The sequence below is a fragment of the Panthera onca genome, chromosome B3 (assembly GCF_046562875.1).
Source record: "Panthera onca isolate mPanOnc1 chromosome B3, mPanOnc1 haplotype 2, whole genome shotgun sequence".
Lineage (NCBI taxonomy): Eukaryota > Metazoa > Chordata > Mammalia > Carnivora > Felidae > Panthera > Panthera onca.
Genome location: NC_138344.1, coordinates 801,454 through 819,991, shown reverse-complemented (window position 1 = coordinate 819,991; position 18,538 = coordinate 801,454). Strand labels below are relative to the sequence as shown.

General features: G+C 56.6%; 1 protein-coding gene across 2 annotated transcripts in view; it reads left to right on the top strand.

The window, feature by feature from the left end:
* Nucleotides 1-18,538, top strand: part of RASGRF1 (Ras protein specific guanine nucleotide releasing factor 1) — a 99,412-nt gene that overhangs the window by 15,723 nt on the left and 65,151 nt on the right. For both annotated transcript variants that reach the window (XM_078449099.2, XM_078449098.2), the window contains exons 2-3: nt 9,551-9,657; nt 15,720-15,867. In XM_078449099.2, the coding sequence (XP_078305225.1) occupies nt 9,551-9,657; nt 15,720-15,867 (255 nt within the window). The remainder of the gene's footprint in view (nt 1-9,550; nt 9,658-15,719; nt 15,868-18,538) is intronic.

The following is an 18,538-nucleotide window of genomic DNA, read 5'->3' as shown; positions in this document are numbered from 1 at the left end:
GTCTGACGCCTAACGGACGGAGCCCCAGGTGCCCCTGTGCAGAAGCTTTTTGTTGTGATGAAGTTCCGTTCGTTTATTGATTTTTGCCTTTATTCCCGTTGCCTTTGGAGTCAGATCCAAAAACACACCGCCGAGAGTGAAGTCAAGAGCTTCATGACTACATTTTCTTCTAGGATTTTTATGGTTTCTGGTCTCACATGTAGATCTTTAATCCATTTTGAGTTTATTTTTGTGTGTGGTGTAAGAAAGTGGTCCAGTGTCATTCTTTTGCACGTGGCCGTCCGGTTCTCCCAGCACCGTTTGGTGAAGAGGCTTTTTCTCATTGCACATTCTTGCCTCCTTTGTGGTAGATCAATTGACCGCGTGAGCATGGGTTTACTTCTCCCTTCTGTTGATTGATCCGCGTGTCCGCCTTCATGCCGATAGCGTAGTGTTGGGATCACCACAGCTTTCTAATACGGTTTGGAATCAGCCAGCGTGATGCTCCCAGCTTCCTTTTTCTCAAGACCGCTGCGGCGACTTGTGATCTTTCGTGGTTCCACACGAATTTAAGGATTGGTTGTTCCGTTTCTGCGAAAAATGGCATCGCAGTTTTGAGAGGAATTGCATTGAATCTGTAGATTGCTTTGGGTATGTGGACATTTTAACAGTATTAAGTCTCCCATCCGAGAGCGCGGAACGTCTTTCCATTTCCTTGTGTCGTCCTCAGTTTCTTTCTTCAGCGTTTTATACTTTCCAGAATATGGGTCTTCGCCTCTTTGGTCAGGTTTATTCCTGGGCATTTTATTATTTTTGGTGCAATTTGTAAATGGGGTTGTTTTCTTAATTTCTCTTTCTGCTGTTTTAATATCGCTGTGTAGAAATGCAACAGATTTCTGTACGTTGATTTTGTATCCTGCGACTCTGCTGAGTTCATTTATCAGTTCTAGTAATTTTTTGGTGAAGTCTTTAGTGTTTTCTATATAGAGTATTATGTTATCTGCAAATAGCGAACGTTTTATATTTTTCCGTATGAACTCGGATGCCTTTTACTTCTTTTCCTTGTGTGGTTGCTGAGGCTGAGACTTGCAACATTGTGTAGACTAAAAGTGGTGAGTGGACATCTGTCTCATTCCTGACCCTCGGGGAAAGCTGTTTTTCACCACTGAGGATGATGTTAGCTGTGGGTTTTTCACATGTGGCTTGTGTCATGTGGAGATATATTCCCTCTAACCCTGCTTTGTTAAGAGTTTTTATCATAGATGCATATTGAATTTCTTCAAGTGTTTTTTCTACATCTATTGAGATGATCATGTAATTTCTATTCCTCATTTTGCTAACATGCTCTATCACACTGATTGACTTGTGGATGTCGAACCATCCTTGCATCCCTGGAATGAATCGCACTCAGTCGCAGTACATGATCCTTTCAATGTGTTGTTCATTCAGCTTGCTAATGTTTTGTTGAGGATTTTTGTATGTATGCTCATCAAGGACATTGCCTGTGACTTTCTTTTTTTGATGGCGTCCTTGTCTGCTTTTGGCATCAGGGTAATGCTGGCTTGGGAAAATGAGTTTGGAAGCATTCACGCCTCTTCAATTCTTTGGTAAGAGTTTGAGAAGGATAGGTGTTAAATCCTCTTTGAATGTTTGGTGGAATGCACCAGTGAAGCCTTCTGGTCCCAACTTTTACCTGTTGGGGGGTTTTGATTCCTGATTCAATCTCCTTCCTGTAACTGACCCAGTCAGATTTTCTGTTTCTTCATGATTCAGTCTTAGAAGACTATGTTTCTCGTAATTTACACAATTTTCTAAGTTGTTGATTTGTTGGTGTATAATTGTTCATAGTAATCTCTTACGATCCCTCGTATTTCTTTGGTATCAGTTGTATCTTCCCTCTTTCGAAAGTTCCTGATTTTATTTGAGTCCTCTCTTCTTTGTTCTTACTGAGTCTAGTTAAACGTTGATCAGTCTTATTTGTCTTTTCAAAGAACCAACTCTTCTTTTCATGGATCTTTGCTATTGTTTTTTTAGTCTCAATTTCGTTTATTTCTGCTCTGATCTTTATTTCCTTCCTCCTACAACTGCTGGGTTTTGTTACTCTTTTTCTAGTTCCTTTACATGTAAAGTTAGATTGTTTATTTGAGCTTTTTCTTATTTCTTGCATCACTACGAACTTCCCTCCCGAAACTGCCTTTGCTGGATCCTGTAGATTCTGTTGTGTTGCATTTTCGCTTCTATTCACTTCAAGTCTTTTTTTTTTTAAACTTCTTCATTGAAACATTTGTCATTCAGCATTGTGTTTAATCTTCACACGTTTGTGGTTTTTTCCCGTTTTCTTTTTGCAAGCGATTTCCAGTTTCGTACCATTGTGGTCTGAGATGATGCTTGACATGATTTCAGTCTTAAATTCATTGACACTTGTTTTGTGGCCTAACATATGGTCTCTCCTGGAGAATGTTCTATGTGCACTTGGCCAGAATGTGTGTTCTGCTGTTTGGGGACGGACTGTTCTGTGTAGAGCTATCAGACCCATTTGGTCTAATGTGTCCTTTAAGGCCACTGTTTCCTTGTTGATTTTCTGTCTGGATGATGTATCCATTGATGCAAGTGGGGTGTTAATGTCCCCTACCGTTAACTGCATTGCTGTGCATTTCTCTTTTTAAGTCTCTAGTATTTGCTTCATGTGTTTATGAAGCGTATGTTGCATACATAAATATTTAAAATGTTGTCTCTTCTTGCTGGATTGACCCCTTTATCATCAGTAATGCCCATCTGTGTCTGTAATTATGGGCTTTGTTTCCAAGTTTCTTCTGTCTTAGGTAAGTGTAGCTACCCCACCTTTCTTTTGGTTTCCATTTGTGTGAAGCATCTCTTTCCATCCCTTCATTTCCAGTCTGTGTGTCCTTACATCTGTCTGTCCTTACATGTTATAGAGAGCACATAGGTGGGTCTTTTTTTTTTTCTAATTGATTCAGCCACTCTGTGTCTTCTGATTGGAGAATTTAGTCCATTTTTGTTTGTGGTACTTACAGATAGGTATGTACTTGTTGCCATTTTGTTCATTATTTTCTGCACATCTCATATTTCCTCTCTGTTCCTCCTTCTCTTCTTGCCCCCTTCCCTTGTGGTCTGATGCCTTTCTATAGTGTTACGTTATGTGGTTACCACGTGACCTACATACATCAGCCTACAGACACACCTTGGAGATACTGCGTGTGCGGTTCCGGACCATGGCGATAAAGTGAATGTTGCGATAAAGCGAGTCAAATGAATTTTTTGGTTTTCCAGGGCATGTTAAGGTTACATCTACGCCGTCCTGCAGTTTATTATTTCTTGGACATGTGCGATAGCACGATGTCTGAGAAAACAATGTACTTACATAAATTTTAAAGTATTTCTAACCAATGTTAACTCTCTCCTGAGCTTTCAGTGAGTCATAATCGCAGATCCCCGTAATAAAATTAATAGTAGCGAAAGAGCTTGAAATACCGCAAGAATTACTAACAGGTGGCACAGAGACCCAAAGTGAGCAATGCCGTTGGGAGAATGGCACCGATGGACTTGTCTGATGTGGGCTTGTCACAGACCTGTAATATGCAAAAGTGCAAAATGCAGTAAGCAGAGCACAGTGAAATGAGGTGTGCCCGTGTGTGTGTGTGTGTGTGTGTGTGTGCACCCCAGTCTGGTTTAAGTAGCTAGCAATTTAAGTTTGAACACATCCTAAAACTTAACATTTTTACACCCTCTCCCCCACGTGTTAGGCTTTTCATGTCACGTTTCACATCTTTTTTATTTTTACCCCTTCCCTCGTTGTTGTGGTTGTAGTTATTTTTACTGCTTTTGCCTTTAACCTTCATTCCAGCTTTGTAAGGGATTGAGCCGCCGTCTTTACTACACGTCTACCTTTACCGTGAGATTTGTGCTCCCACGTGTGCTCTCATTCCCCGCTAGCGCCCTTGCTTTTCAGCCCAAAGAAGTCCCCCGAGTGCCTCTTGCTTGGCCAGTTCTGTGGCGGTGAGCCCCTGTGGCTTCTGCTAGTGTGGAGAACGTTCTCTCCCCTCAGTTCTGAATGACGACCTTGCAGGCTGGCGTGTCCTTGGCGGAAGGTTTTTCCCTCGGCACGTCGACTATACCCCGCCACTCCTGCTGGCCTGCGAAGTTTCTGCTGAAAAATCTGTTCATAGTCTTGTGAGGTTTCCCTTGTACGTAAGAAGCTGATTTCTCTTGCTGCTTTGAGGACCCTCTTTCTCTTTAACTTCTGATGTTTCCGTCATAGTGTGTCCCGGTATGGGGCTCCTTTGGTCACCTTCCTTGGGACTCTCTGGGCTTCCCGGACCCGGATGTGTGTTTCCTCCCCCAGGTCAGGGTCGTTCACAGCCGTTATTTCTTCAAATGACTTTTCTGTCCCTTTCTCTCTTCTTCCGGGCCCCTTACTACCCAAACACTGTCCCCTGCGTGTTATCCCCTGGGTCCCTGAGCAATCTTCCTGCTGCTCTTTTCCAGTGTGTGCCTGGCTTCCAGATGACCGGTCCTGTCTTCTGCTTCATCCGCCGTGTTGTTGAACCCCTCGTGTGTTGTCCAGAGTTACTGTATCCTTCCCTCCGTGACTCCTGTTTGGTGCCTTCTTGTGTTTTCTCTCTGTTGAGGCTCTCACTGTGTCCCTCCGCTCTTCCCAAAATCAGTGAGCCTCTCCGGCTCAGTTACTCTGAGCCCTCTATCAGGTAAATTAGCTGTCTCAGTCTCACGAAGGTTTTTTTACTGGAGTTTCATCTTGTTCTTTCTTTGGGAACATATTCCTCTGTGTCCTCATTTTGCTTGGCTCTCCGGGTTGGTTTCCATGTATTAGGCAAAAGTCCTCTCTCCTCATCCTGAAGGGGTGGTCACGGGAAGCCTGGGGTGGGTGTCAGTCTGCTGTCTGCACGGTGCCCCGGGGAGGTGGCCTGCCAGGAACGTCTCTCCGATTGTTTCAGTCCTGTGGGGCCCAGAGCTGCAAGCCCCCCGGCCACCAGAGCCACACATCCAGGGGACACCCCCGTGGAGACTGGGCACAGATCTGTGGTGGGGGCGTGGGGGCAGAACACGTCGGGGCAGAACACATCAAGCCTACCTGCTGGGTTCAGTGGAGCGGGGGCCACGGCCTCCCCTCACTTCAGAAACCCCCGGGCATTCCTAACTTCGGCTGTTCTCACCCCATCACCGAGATCTCTTCTCCCAACCTTGCTGCTACTGTGAGGTCTGCTTCCCCTGGCGAAGCAGCCCCGTCCCTCCGTGCTGGCAGGGGAGGTGGAGAAGAGTGGGAAGTAGGTGGGCACAGGGACAGTTGTAGCACCCACAATGCCCATCCCAGGGTCTTGCCTTCCCCACCAGGGCCCGGACCCCTGAGAAATGCAGCCACGCCAGGCAGAATGGCTGGCACAGAGCAAGTGCTCAGGGGGCATATTGGCAGTATTATCGGGAATAGTTTTTAAAAATTTTTTTGATGTTTATTTTTGAGAGGAGAGAGAGAGAGAGGGAGAGAGACAGAGCATGAGCAGGGGAGGGGCAGAGAGAGGGAGACACAGAATGTGAAGCAAGCTCCAGGCTCTGAGCTGTCAGCACAGAGCCCGATGCGGGGCTCGAACTCACAGACTGCGAGATCATGACCTGAGCCGAAGTTGGATGTTCACCCAACTGAGCCACCCGGGCGCCCCTATCGTGAATATTAATAAGAGTAAGGGGACGAGGACCACAGACCGCAGGGTGCCTTGTGGAGACATCATCAGAGCCCTGGAGCGGGATGTCCCTTTCATGTGTCTGTTCATCCTTTCCTTCCTCAGCCATTCGTCAGCACTTACTCAGTACCAGACTCTGTGTGGGGCTCCGGAGTACCCAGAGGAAGGTAGCCAACCCCGGCCCCGGCCTTGAGCAGTGCACGGCCCGTGAGTCAGTCAGGCGTGAGACCCTCTGGAAGGAGGGGCCTCAGGGGGACGCGATCCTCAGTGACAGAAGGACGGGGGCCTAGCAGACACCCCCACCCCGGCCAGGCCGAGATCCAGACAAGTACCTGGCGCTCTGTGTGTGTCCTGGCAGATACGGGGCCACACCTAGGCCCCCAGGCCACACCTGGGCCACACACCTGAGCGGGACAGAAGGGCGCCAGGCCAGAGCCTCCCCAGGGCCTCCCACGGGCTGTACGGGGAGACCGGGAGCCGGCCCAGGCCTGTCCTGAGCTCCAGGAAAGATGCAGAACACTCACCTCCAGCCGGGCTGTGCCCTCCTCCCCCCCGCCCAGCAGATGGGCAGGCACACGTCCATGAGGACAGAGACATAGATGGTGCACGTGTACAGGGAGATCACGGAACTCAGAGACACAGACGGCCCAGCTCGTCCACCCAGCACCGCGCCCCCCATCGCGGATGAGAGCCCGAGCAGGACAGAGGAAGGGGCCCGGCGGCCCCGAGCCGCACGGTGGGTCGGACTCCACGTCCGGTGCCCATTCTCTCCCAGGAGGCCACTTGTCCCTTAACTTGGGGCGTGCCCCTCCCAATCCTGGAGAGAACGCCGGATGACGGGGGAGCCCTGGACTGCGGCCCGGCGCCCCCCTGCGGGAGCCACATCACACCTCCCACCGCAGCCCCTCCGAGGGAGGGCGGTCACCGTGTCGCAGGCGCCTGCACACCCACGGGCCACCCTGGCCGCACCTGCCTGGGACCGGCCGCCTTCCCGGCACCACACCGCCGGCGGTTTACTGGGTCTGTCTGCGCGCGGCCTAGGCCCTCGTTCAGCCTTGCTCAGTTCTCCAGATTCCTTTCTTACTAGCATCTTCCCGGAACCTGGAGCTCACCAGCGTGGGGGCTTCGTTCTTTCCCAGCGGATTTTACTGCCACTGTCCGCTTTGTGTCTCCGTCCCTGCCTCCCTTCTCCGTCTCCCTCCATCGCTGTCTCCACTCTGTCCCCATCCTTGTCTGTGTCCCCCGCCCCCCAGGCCCCACGTGGAGCACAGTCTGGTTCCTGAGCCGCCCGGAGTCAGGACTGGGGATGACTCAGGTGGCTGGGAGCAAGTCTACCGTCCCCTGATGAGCACTGGCTGCTGGTCACCGGGGCCACGTGGCCGCGTAAGCCAATGTCAGGGGGGAGGCTGGCGGGCACACGGGACCGCACTGCTCTCCCGTCCCCTGGGCCACTTACTCTGCAGCCGGGGCCGCAGAAGCATCACCGGCCGAGAGCAGCCGTGTCCCGGAGGGGGCCTCGGGCAAGCCCCCGCTCCCTGTGACATGGGGGCGGTGTGCTTTACCCCAGGGGCTGTGGCCCAGGGAGGCCGTGCTCTCCGCTGGCTCTCCCTCCTCCAGCTGAGGCTCCCCAGGCTGCCCGCGCAGCAGGCCCTTTGGCCTCTGCCCCGAAGGCGCCCCGGGCCTGCTTGTCAGGAGACATGGTGAAGATTCTGGGCTGTGCCCGCCCCTGAGGCCCCCACGCCCAGCCCTCCACCGGCCGCTGCTCGGTCACTCAGGGTCTAGACAGGGTCTCCAAAGACAAGACGCACGGGACCCGCGTTAGGAGACTGGCCATGGCCACGCGACTTCACCCGGAGCAGGGGTGACAGAGGCGAGACCTCACAGAGGCGGAGTACATGAGGGGTATGCTAGCCCCTCGCTGTGGAGGTGACGGGACGGCGTGGGGAGGAAGTCTCTGGGGACAGACCCTTCTCCGAGGGGCAGAGAGTCGAGCATCCGCATGGCTCCAGAGGCGTCTGTGGTGGCCTGGGTTCAGGCCCGGGAGCTTCCTCGCGGCTAATTGCCTGCTGAGGGGGGTGGCGGGGGTCACGGTACCCAGGCTGGCAAGCGGCCGAGTGTTCTCTAAGCTGGGCCGATCGGGAAGAGGCCGCTGTTAGGGGAGAGGGGCCTCAGCCAAACCCCTCACTGCCCGCAGCTCTGGGGGCCCGGCTCCCGGGGCTTTGCCAACCCGGCCCCTCCCCGGGCAGGTCCACAACCCCCCCGCCACCCCAGCGGCTTGGCGGGGAAGGAGACCACTCTTGCCCTGGGAACAGGGCCTGGTCCCATCGGTGGGCCCATCCAGCTCCAGGACATCCCCCCTGGGGACCCAAGGAGACCCACCCTGTCTGTCCCCCGTTTCTGAGTTAGGACCCGAGTCTCACCCGCCTATAAGCTCCGTAGCTTTTCCGTCTCTACACCCAGCGCCAGGCCCCAGCTTGTGTGTCCTCCTGGCTTCTCTGCTTTCCAGCTGTGTGGCCTTGAGCAAGTGGCTTGAGTTCTCTGTGCCTCAGGTTCACCCCCCTTGGTGAGTGTGGGACTCCGTGAGATCGTGGGGGGACAATCTGGGGGTGCTCACCGTCTCTCGAGAACCACCCGTGGCTGCCTTCCTTCTTCACCTGCTTCTCCCGGGGGGCAGGTGGGGGGCGTGCCCACCCTTCCAAATTCAGTTATTCGAGGCTGCAGCTGACAGTTCCTTCCACAGCCCCAGTTGTCTGTTTCCTAGGAAACAAGTGAGAGACATGGAGTGTGCAACAACACGCACACACACACACACACACGCACGCGCACGGGCACGCACGCACAGGCACACCCTGGCTGCCACCCAGACTGACCCTTAACAGAAATACAGGAAATGTCAGCAGAGGCTAAAAATAGTTTACGCACCGCACCTCGGTTGCGGGTCCCTCCCCCACCACCCCGACCCCCCAAACCTGCCCCTTATCCTGCCCCTCCCCCTCTGTGGCCCCCCCACCTCTAGTCGCTCCAGCCAAAGACCTGAGTGTCGTCCTGGCGACGTCCTCCCAGCCCGTCCCCCTGCTGGGCACCGCCACCCGGACCCTGCCGCCTGCCCCCCTTGCCTCCGGCATCCCTGTTCCTGCCGCCCCTCCCGCCCCAGCACACCAGGCGCAGACGTCTGTGCCGCCCCCACACTCCGCGTCTAGCGACCGTCACTCCTGGACCAGGGCCCCAGCGCTGGGCAGCCCTCCTGCTGTCTCTGGACCAATCATGGGACAGCCCCTTGTCACCTCCATACAGCAGTGAGTGTGGCTGTGGCAGTTGTGCTCGCGAGGGTCCCGGGCATTGTTCTGGGGGTTCACGCACTTTAGCTTGTCCAACAACATAACAGACATGGGTCCGCTGTTGGTTCCTCCGCTTCCCAGGAGCCCAGGGACGGGCCGCGAGCTTGACCCTCCTCCAAGTCCCCTACACCCGACAGAGGTGCTTCCTGGGGCCGCTCCTGTCTGTTCGCCGCTGTAACCCCAGCACCAGAAGAGTGCTTGGTACACTTCCGTGCAGTGAATCGAGGCACGCTGCACCCAGCGGGCACCCACTTCCCAGGGGGTGCTCTCGTGGGTTTCCTCTGCCGTCCTCCCAGCATACCTGGCGGTTGAAAAGTGGCTTTTCTGCAGTTTGTTGGCAAACGGGACTTTGGGGGCCCCGCTTGCTTCTCACAATAGCCAAAGCATGGGGTCTGCTAACATCATGAGTCTGGGCCTGGCTGATGTGGCAGCAGGCACTTTGCGAAACAGACTGATAGCAGCAGACGTGGCTGCTTCTGTGGACACCTGGTAATCAGAGATATCTTCTTCTCGGTGCAGCATTATTTCACGGTCAACTTCAGCCACGAGAACCAGAAAGCCCTGGAGCTGAGGACAGAGGACGCCAAGGATTGTGACGAGTGGGTGGCAGCCATCGCTCATGCCAGGTATGTCTCACCCACCCCACGGTCCTGGCAGAAGAGGCTGAGCCCAGGGACCCCGTCTAGAGCAAACCCAGGCCCCGGAGTGGGAGGGCGCGGAAAGGAGGGGAGCGGAGAAGGAGCCGTAAGGGAAGGCCTCTTGGGAGGGGCGCCCCTCAGAGCCCCGAAGCTCCGGGTCTGTAGCTCCCTCGGGTGCCCCAGGAGCCAGATGGGGACAAAAGCAAAGGGCTCTAGTATATGCTGCAGAGAAAGTGGGGCTCCACACTGGATTGAATCTTTTGGGTCCTGGAGAGGTGACAGGCTTGTGGTCTGGGGTGTGGCTCCACAGCTGACAGTCCCCTGGCAGAGCTGAATACTGTCCGAGGGCAGGGACACCCGGATTCACCCCTCCCAACAGGTGATTTTTATGGCTCAGTAGAGAGAGGTGTGTTTCTGTGTCTGTCTGCCTATTACATGCAAGGTCCTGAAGGCAGAGACCAAAAGCGATCCAACATCCCCAAGACTTATAGAGGCCTAAGCAAGTGCTCAGCAAGGTGGATTGGAAGAAGGCAGGGATGAACGAATGGATAGAGGGTGGATGGGAGATTGGATGTTGAGTTTGTGAAAGATGAATGGAGGGTGGATGGGGGATTAGCGGGTGTGTTTAAAGTATGAGTGATGGTGGATCCATAGACAGCTGGGGGTGGATGGGTGGGTGGTGGGTGGATGGATGGATAGGTGGGTACATGTAAGGATGATTGGATGGATGGATGGATGGATGGATGGACGGACGGTGGGTGGGTGGAGGGATGATTGGGTAGGTGGGTGGGTATATGAGTGGGTGGATGGATATGTGGGTGGACGGATGGATGGATGGACGGTGGGTGGGTGGAGGGATGATTGGGTAGGTGGGTGGGTATATGGGTGGATGGATGGATACGTGGATGGATGGATACGTGGATGGATGGATGGATGGATGGATACGTGGATGGATGGATGGATGGATGGATGGTGGGTGGATGGATGGTGGGTGGATGGATGGATAGATGAGTGGATGGAAGGATGGATAGGTGGGTAGATGTAAGGATGATTGGATGGATGGATGGATGGATGGATGGTGGGTGGATGGATGGATGGATGGATGAATGGATGGTGGGTGGATGGATGGATGAAGGGGTATATGGGTGGATAGATAAATACGTGGATGGACGGATGGATGAATGGGTAGGTGGGTGGGTATATGGGTGGATGGATGGATGGTGGGTGGATGGATGGATAGATGAGTGGATGGAAGGATGGATAGGTGGGTAGATGTAAGGATGATTGGATGGATGGATGGATGGATGGATGGACGGACGGTGGGTGGGTGGAGGGGTGATTTGGTAGGTGAGTGGGTATATGGGTGGATGGATGGATACCAGGGCCCTTCCTTGAGCTCTGGAACAAGTGAGCTGACCAGAAACCCTTTATTGCCACAGCGTTGACGTTGACTTTGGGGTCAGGCCATCTCCAGCCCTGTCCTCAAGGAGTGTCCAGCAGTGGAGACCAGGTTCTCACACATGAACCTGTAGAGTCAGGCTCCGAGTGTGGTGCTGGGCAGACAGGTGTCCCCCAAGGATGTCACGGTCCAGTCAGGAAGACATTAGACACATTCACAACTAGCTCTGGTACCTGACAGCTGTGGTAGGGACGAGGCACCACGCAAAAGAGATGTTACTTCTATTTGCAGGGGTTGGAGGAAGCTGGAAATAGGGTGACGCGCGACCTGAGCTGGAGGACTAGGGTCGTATCTAATGGGTTTAACTGTGAGGACTTTGGCCCCCAGCCCCACCGCCAAGACACTGATGTAGGAGACTTCCAGAAACAGTAAAGACACCGAGTGCGGGTGTTGGAAGGTGGACAGTCATACCCAGTCTTGAACACCCAGCCGAAGTTTTTGGCTTTTACTCTGTGAACAGTGGGAGCTATGGAAGGTGTTACACCAGGGGAGTGACACGATTAGAGCTACGGATTTGAGCGGAAATTGCCAGTGTTGGGGAGGACGGATTCACGTGGGAAGAAGCCAGACTCCGAGAGACTCGGGGGGGGACGTCAGTCTCCCCGACACTGACCTAGAACCAAGAGCGGGGTCTCTAAGTGTTGAAGGGTTAGAGAATTCTGATTCGTTGTACATTCTGATGAGCAGGATTACGCTGACTTAGAAAATCAATTAATACAGAAGTGTTTTAGAGACAGGGAGACGCTGCTGTGTGTGGAGTCCAGCCTGGAAGAAACGACAGCCTGAGGTGGCAGATGCCGGACCAGGGTGGGGCCCCATCATTCACACACACGGGCAGGCGCGGGAAATGGCTCAACCACTTTAGAAAATCGGAAGGCCGTTGCCTAAAAATTAGCAACTTAGAAATTGTCAGGACTGTTGTACGGCCAGCAATGCCACCGTTTGGTATTTGTCCGGGAGGAACAGAAGTGCCCACGAGAAGTCTCGCGTGCTAATGTCCTTAGCGGCTTTGTGCGTGATGGTCCCCAGACTAGAAATAGCCCGGGTGTCCATCAGCAGACAGACATACAGACACGCCCCGGAGCATCCACGAGACGGAATACCGCTCCGCGATGGAAAGGAAGCCACCACAAACCCGCGTAACAAAACGGATCAACGTCAAAGTCAAAGGAAACAGAGCCAGACACAAAATAATACACACCGTGTGATTCCAGTTACGTGAACTTCTAAATCTTTTTAATGTTTTTATTTATTTTTGAGAGACAGAGAGCTTGAGCAGGGGAGAGGCAGAAAGAGAGGGAGACACAGAATCAGAAGCAGGCTCCAGGCCCCGAGCTGTCAGCACAGAGCCCGACGCGGGGCTCAAACTCACGAACCGTGAGATCATGACCTGAGCCGAAGTCGGACGCTCAACCGACTGAGCCCCCCAGGCACCCCAAGTTATGTGAACTCCTAAAACGGGCAGAGCTAAAGTGTGGTGAAGGAATCTGGACAGTAGTTGGGGGTGGGGGGTGGCTGGGAAGGGACGTGAGGGAACTTCCCGGGTGATGGGAACGTTCTTTTATCCCAGGTCAGGCACGCACTGATCAAAACCACTCAGACCTCGCACTTAGGGTCTGCGGTCTCCATTCTATGCATGTTAAACCTCAAATTTTAATTATGCAGTCCCTTGGGGCGCCTGGGTGGCTCAGTCGGTTAAGCGTCCGACTTCAACTCAGGTCACGATCTCACGGTCTGTGAGTTCGAGCCCCACGTCAGGCTCTGGGCTGATGGCTCGGAGCCAGAAGCCTGCTTCCGGTTCTGTGTCTCCCTCTCTCTCTGCCCCTCCCCCGTTCATGCTCTGTCTCTCTCTGTCTCAAAAATAAATAAACGTTAAAAATAATAATAATAATAATAATTATGCAGTCCCAAATCTCTGACCTGCCTTTTCTGTGACCAGCAGAGAAAACTCCCTTTTAAATGGTTCAAGAGATTAGGTCAGGCCCACCTGGACACCCTCCCCATCTTCCCGCCAGCTGTGTCGTGTGTCAGTTAACATGACCGAGGGAGAGGGGTAGCAGCCCACCCGATTTATGGGCCTGGGGCTTAGGAGGGCTTATGCACCAGGCCCGACTTGCTTCTCCGCTGTGTAACTAGGGGGAGACTACAGACCCTGAGCCGTAAGTTAGCTCCAAGTCTAATACATCGTGTGTGTGTGTGTGTGTGTGTATGTGCATGTGTGTGTGTGTGTATAAGAGGGAGCCTGACGGCCTCCCGCAGCTATATCTGGTAGTAAGTATTTCTGCCGATATCTTATTTATATTTTATTTCTTTACATAACAGATACATTGTACACACAAAAATAAGCACTGGGATGTATGAACGGCATGCAGGGACACTGTGTACTCTCCTGCATATGTGACGTCCCAGCGTCGGGGGGGGGGGGGGCCACCTCTGAGCTGTGCACGAACAGCCGCGTGTGGAACGTTTCACCCGCGTGTGCATCACCCACACGTCGGGAGGGGAGCTGTGTGCCGCCGACGGCCGCGCGGGCACGTGCAGACCCGTCTAGCTCCAGCCTCCACGTTAAGTGACTGTCGTTTGGTGCGAGTCCCATCCCTTCTCCGGGCCTCAGTTTCTTCATTTATAAAATGAGACGGTTGGTCTTTCGTGCTTCCCGAGCCCCCTTGCAGCCCCGAGTCCGGGTCCGTAAGGACGGTGCTGCACAAAGAGATACTCAGTACCTCGTCTCTGGAGGAGGTGGGGGGAGGCGGGAATAAGGGAGGAAGGGAGGCAGAAGCCGCCCAGACAGTCCTGCAGGTGAGATCTCGCTCGGCTCCGAAGCGGAAAAACTCCCTGGATCGTGTCTCCCTGGAATGAGGAGGCCCCTTCGTGCTCCCGGCCCAATTCCCCTTGCGAGTAAAGTCGACTGAGCCTCTCGGGAAGTGGGAGAAACTTTAAAACCGAATATTCTGGCTAACGTTCATGCTTGGAATGGAGGCACAGAATCATTGGAATCAAATAGTTCCGCAAACCAGAGACACCCCTCACAGAGCGTTTACCTTTAGACGGGGCGGGCCGGCGAGGGCGCAGCTGTGCTTTCTGGATCGGGGTGTCCCCCAGACCCGCTGCCCCCTGCCCCCCCCCCACACCCTCCCGCCTTCGGGCTCAGCTGAGGGAGCCTCCTCGGACACCGTCAGGGGACCAGGTGCGCCCCACCACCCCCGACACAGCCCGTTTTGCAGAGCTGTTCCCCACCCACGGCCTCTTGGGGTCCTCCTGTCTCTCGGGGCTTGTGGGGAAGCTGTCATTGTCCCATTTCGGTCTCAGAGCGCCTGTGTGTGGCTCCTGAGTCGGTGACAGCAGCCAGCACCCACCCCGCCGACCAGCCACACCCAGGGCAGCCGGAAAGTCACATCAGAAGATGCCAGATGGAAAGGCGTCCCCTCGATTGGGCAAGTGGGAGCCAGCTGGTGACCCCCGAGAGGGACCCAGGTCCTGTGGGCGCTGGTGGCCAACCCAGGCCGGCCTGGGCTCGGAGCGAGGGCAGGAGAGACCGCGCGGACAATGGGGGAGGGCAGGCCACTCTTTCCACAAGCCTGCAGAGGAGGGAGGGGGCTTGGTCTGTGCTCCGTGTGGAGGACAAAGCCCATGGAACAGGGGCCGCTGCTACTACAGAGGGAAAGGCAGGGTCTGGGGCACGGACACTCGAGGTCCAGATGGGACTTGGGCTTGGGCAGGGATGCCAGGGGAGGGAGGAGCTGGGGACCCAGCACAGGAAGCAGGGAGGGGAAGATGGGGACCCAGCACAGGAAGGGGGAGGGGAAGATGGGGATGGGGCTTGGGAGGGGACCCGAGACCCCAGACCTTCCCTCGGAGTCGACGTCTGGCTTTCCAGTTCCCTGCCCTTCTGCCCTGTGAGCTGCACCCCTTTCCTGGAATGGGGTCTCTCCCCAGCTCTGATACCTGCAGATGGCCATGATTGTGCTGTGGGGAGTCAGGGAGAGCTGGCCCAGACGCAGGTGACCTGGCCCATGACCTTGGGTGTTCCAGGCTCCCCACCGCCCCTCCTGCCCCCAGTTGTGATGCTCTGCAAATGTGAGGTGACGCCTGTTAATCTGCACAAATGCTGGGCTATCTCTTCCGCCCCCTGCTTATCCTTTGGGGGGCCCTCTGACCTGTCCCCACTAACTTTCCGGCTTTGTTGCCAATCACCCCCACACAAGCCTCCCAGCCAAGGCTGCCCTCGGATGGGCGCGTGCCCAGAGCGCCGGGCTCGTCATCAGAGGCCCGGGCTGCGGGGACATAGTCCGGGTTGGAGACGGCATTTCAGCTGGACCCGGGCTAGCCTAGGAAAGAGGACGGGGCTAGCACAGGGAGGGCAGGGGAGGTGGATTCCAGACAGGAGGTCTGCCCCGTGCAAAGGCCTAGAGCTCCTGGCGGGAGAGCGGGACCCGTCGGACCCAGAGGTTGGAGCGTGAGACGGGCTGGGGAGGAGGCGGCCAGGCCGGGGCCCCGGGCACTGTGTCCTGAGTGGGGGGGGGGGGGGGGGCCCTTGGGCTGGATCTCTAGGGGTGCTGGGGGCTAACCTGCGGTGTCCATCTGTCCACAGCTACCGGACCCTGGCCACGGAGCACGAGGCACTGATGCAGAAGTACCTGCACCTGCTGCAGATTGTGGAGACGGAGAAGACAGTGGCCACGCAGCTACGGCGGCAGATCGAGGATGGGGAGATTGAGATCGAGCGGCTGAAGGCGGAGGTGACCGCTGGCTGGGCGCGGAGGGGGCCGGCGGGGGTCCAGGCCCCAGACCGGCACCTCAGAGCACCCTGGGCTCCTGCAGGTGGGGCGGGGAGGGGGGCGGCGGGCCGGTCTCCAGACGTAGACCCAGCGATGCAGGCGGAGCGGGAGGGGCGCGTGGTCGGCTCTGGGTTCGAATTCCGCCTCTGCCACTGCAGACGGGCGACTGGAGCAGGCGCCCTAGGCTCCGTGCCTCAGTTTCTTCATCTGTAAGGTGGGCTTTTCGCCAGCACCCAGCGAGGTTGTGCGGACGGTGCGAGGTCACGAGGGCACCGGGGGTACTATGCCGAGGACCACGCTGAGCACTCGGCGGGGGCCCGGGCCCGGTCATCGGAGCGTGCGCTCCCGTGTCAGCACCACAGCAGCCCCTGCCCTCTGCCCGTCGCGGGGAGCACTCTCACGGGGTCGTCGGGCAGCCGTCTGGAGGCTGCGCTGCTGCTGGACGGGGCCCGCTAGGCTTCGATCCCGAGTGTCGTCTGCGAAGCAGTTTCTCGTCGGAAACGCGGAACCGGGGCCTCCAGCATCGGAGCCTGCGCTCCCACAGCCTCCCAAGCCAGCCCCTCTTGCGTGAAAGCGTGGGAGATGCTCTCGGCCCTTAGACACCCTGCCAGCCGTCTGCCCAGCCCAGAAGGATCTGATCCCTCACCCCACAGCACACTTGGAACCGTCTGGCCCCGTCGCACAAGAGCCGAGGACTCGAGCGGAGGAGGGGACGGGAACGCACAGACTCTTGCAGCCAGAATCCGCTACGTAATTTCCAGGGCCCAGTGCAAGGGAAATAAGCAAGGCCGTGGCTAGGGCTGGGGGAGTCCGCCCCCGTCCTACGGCCCACCACCCCAACCCAGGTGACCCCCAACTTCAGCCTCCACCTCCCCCAGCCTCTGCACCATGAGGCGCTATGTTCCCAGATTAGGGGGTCACCCACCTGGTGCACTGGCTGCTGTCTCCCGGAGACACCATGGGCCACACCCTCTGCACCTGCACCCAGGCCCCTGCGGGTGGCACAGGGTCTCCAGTCTCCCCTGCTCCTGCCACCCATTGCCTCCAGGGCACAGGGTAGCCATGGTCATGGGTCCCAGGGTGCCAGGCTGTGGGGAGGGGGCAGCTGAGAACCCGTCCCGGGGAGGCAGGAGCACACGTGAGCTGAGGCCCCAAGCACCTGGGGTGTGCTGCACTGTCCCATCTGATGTCACCATAAAGCACAGATTCCAGAAGGAAATTATTAAGAATTTCAAGATGGCAGCTGCACGGGTCCCGCCGCGTGCCCGCGAAGCCAGCTCTGCCTGGGATGTTCACAGACTGAAGGTCACCACTTCCGCCTTGGTGCTCGGCGGCCAAGCTGCCCGGTGCCCTTGGAAGTTGAAATTCAACAAAGTTTCGGGTTCAGTATTCCTCTTCCCATCCTGCACCGGACACCTGCAGAGGCCACTTCTCAGTCCCTCCGTGACCAGCCACTCAAGGAACCAGGTGCAGAGACAAGTCACGTGCCTGAGCTCACACAGCTGGGCCCAGGGCCGCCTGTCCACTTGCCAGTGTGTCCACCCTGCCCGGAGCCCCTTCCCACATGGCTCTGGGATAGGCGCTCGTCCTGCGTCTCAGCACCTGGTTCGTTCTGGGATCGGCCGCACCCTGGAGGCCACTCCCGGGAGCCCCCAGCCCGGCACACATCCCCGAATTGGGGCTCCACCCTGTGAGGAACCAGAGGCCTGGCCCCAGTCCCGTCACTAGATTCACGAGCAGGGGTGTCCAGGTGCCACTCACTCATTCTCTGACATGAGCCTGCAGCCACCTGCCCACAGCTGCGGCCTCCGCTCTTCCCCCAGGCGCCGCCCCCCCCGCCCCCCCCCCCCGGTCAGCCAGGACTCTGGCACCTCTTGGCCACGGCACATCCTGGTGCTCCTATTGGAATGGCCCTGTCATCCCACCTGCCCTGCCTCATGGAACCCTACCCAGTCCAGCACCCCCTCCCAGGGACCCACCAGTCCAGCACCCCCTCCCAGGAAACACCCCCAGTCCAGCACCCTCCCCAGGAAACACCCCCTAGTCCAGCACCCCTTCCCAGGGAACACCCCCTAGTCCAGCACCCCCTCCTAGGGAACACCCCCTAGTCCAGCACCCCCTCCCAGGGAACACGCCCTAGTCCAGCACCCCCTCCCAGGGAACACGCCCTAGTCCAGCACCCCCTCCCAGGGACCCCCCCCATTCCAGCACCCCCTCCCAGGGACCCCCTCCAGTCCAGCACCCCCTCCCAGGGACCCCCCCCAGTCCAGCACCCCCTCCCAGGGAACACCCCCAGTCCAGCACCCCCTCCAAGGGACCCCCCCCCCAGTCCAGCACTCCTCCCAGGGAATACCCCCAGTCCAGCACCCCCTCCAGGGACACCCCCAGCCCAGCATTCCCTCCTAGGGAACACCCCCAGTCCAGCACCCTCTCCCAGGGACGCCCCCCAGTCCAGCACCCCCTCCCAGGGAACCCCCCCCAGTTCAGCATTCCCTCCCAGGGAACCCCCCAGTCAAGCATACCCTCCCAGGGACCCCCCAGTCCAGCACCCCCTCCCAGGGACCCCCTCCAGTCCAGCACCCCCTCCCAGGGACCCCCCCCAGTCCAGCACCCCCTCCCAGGGACCCCCCCC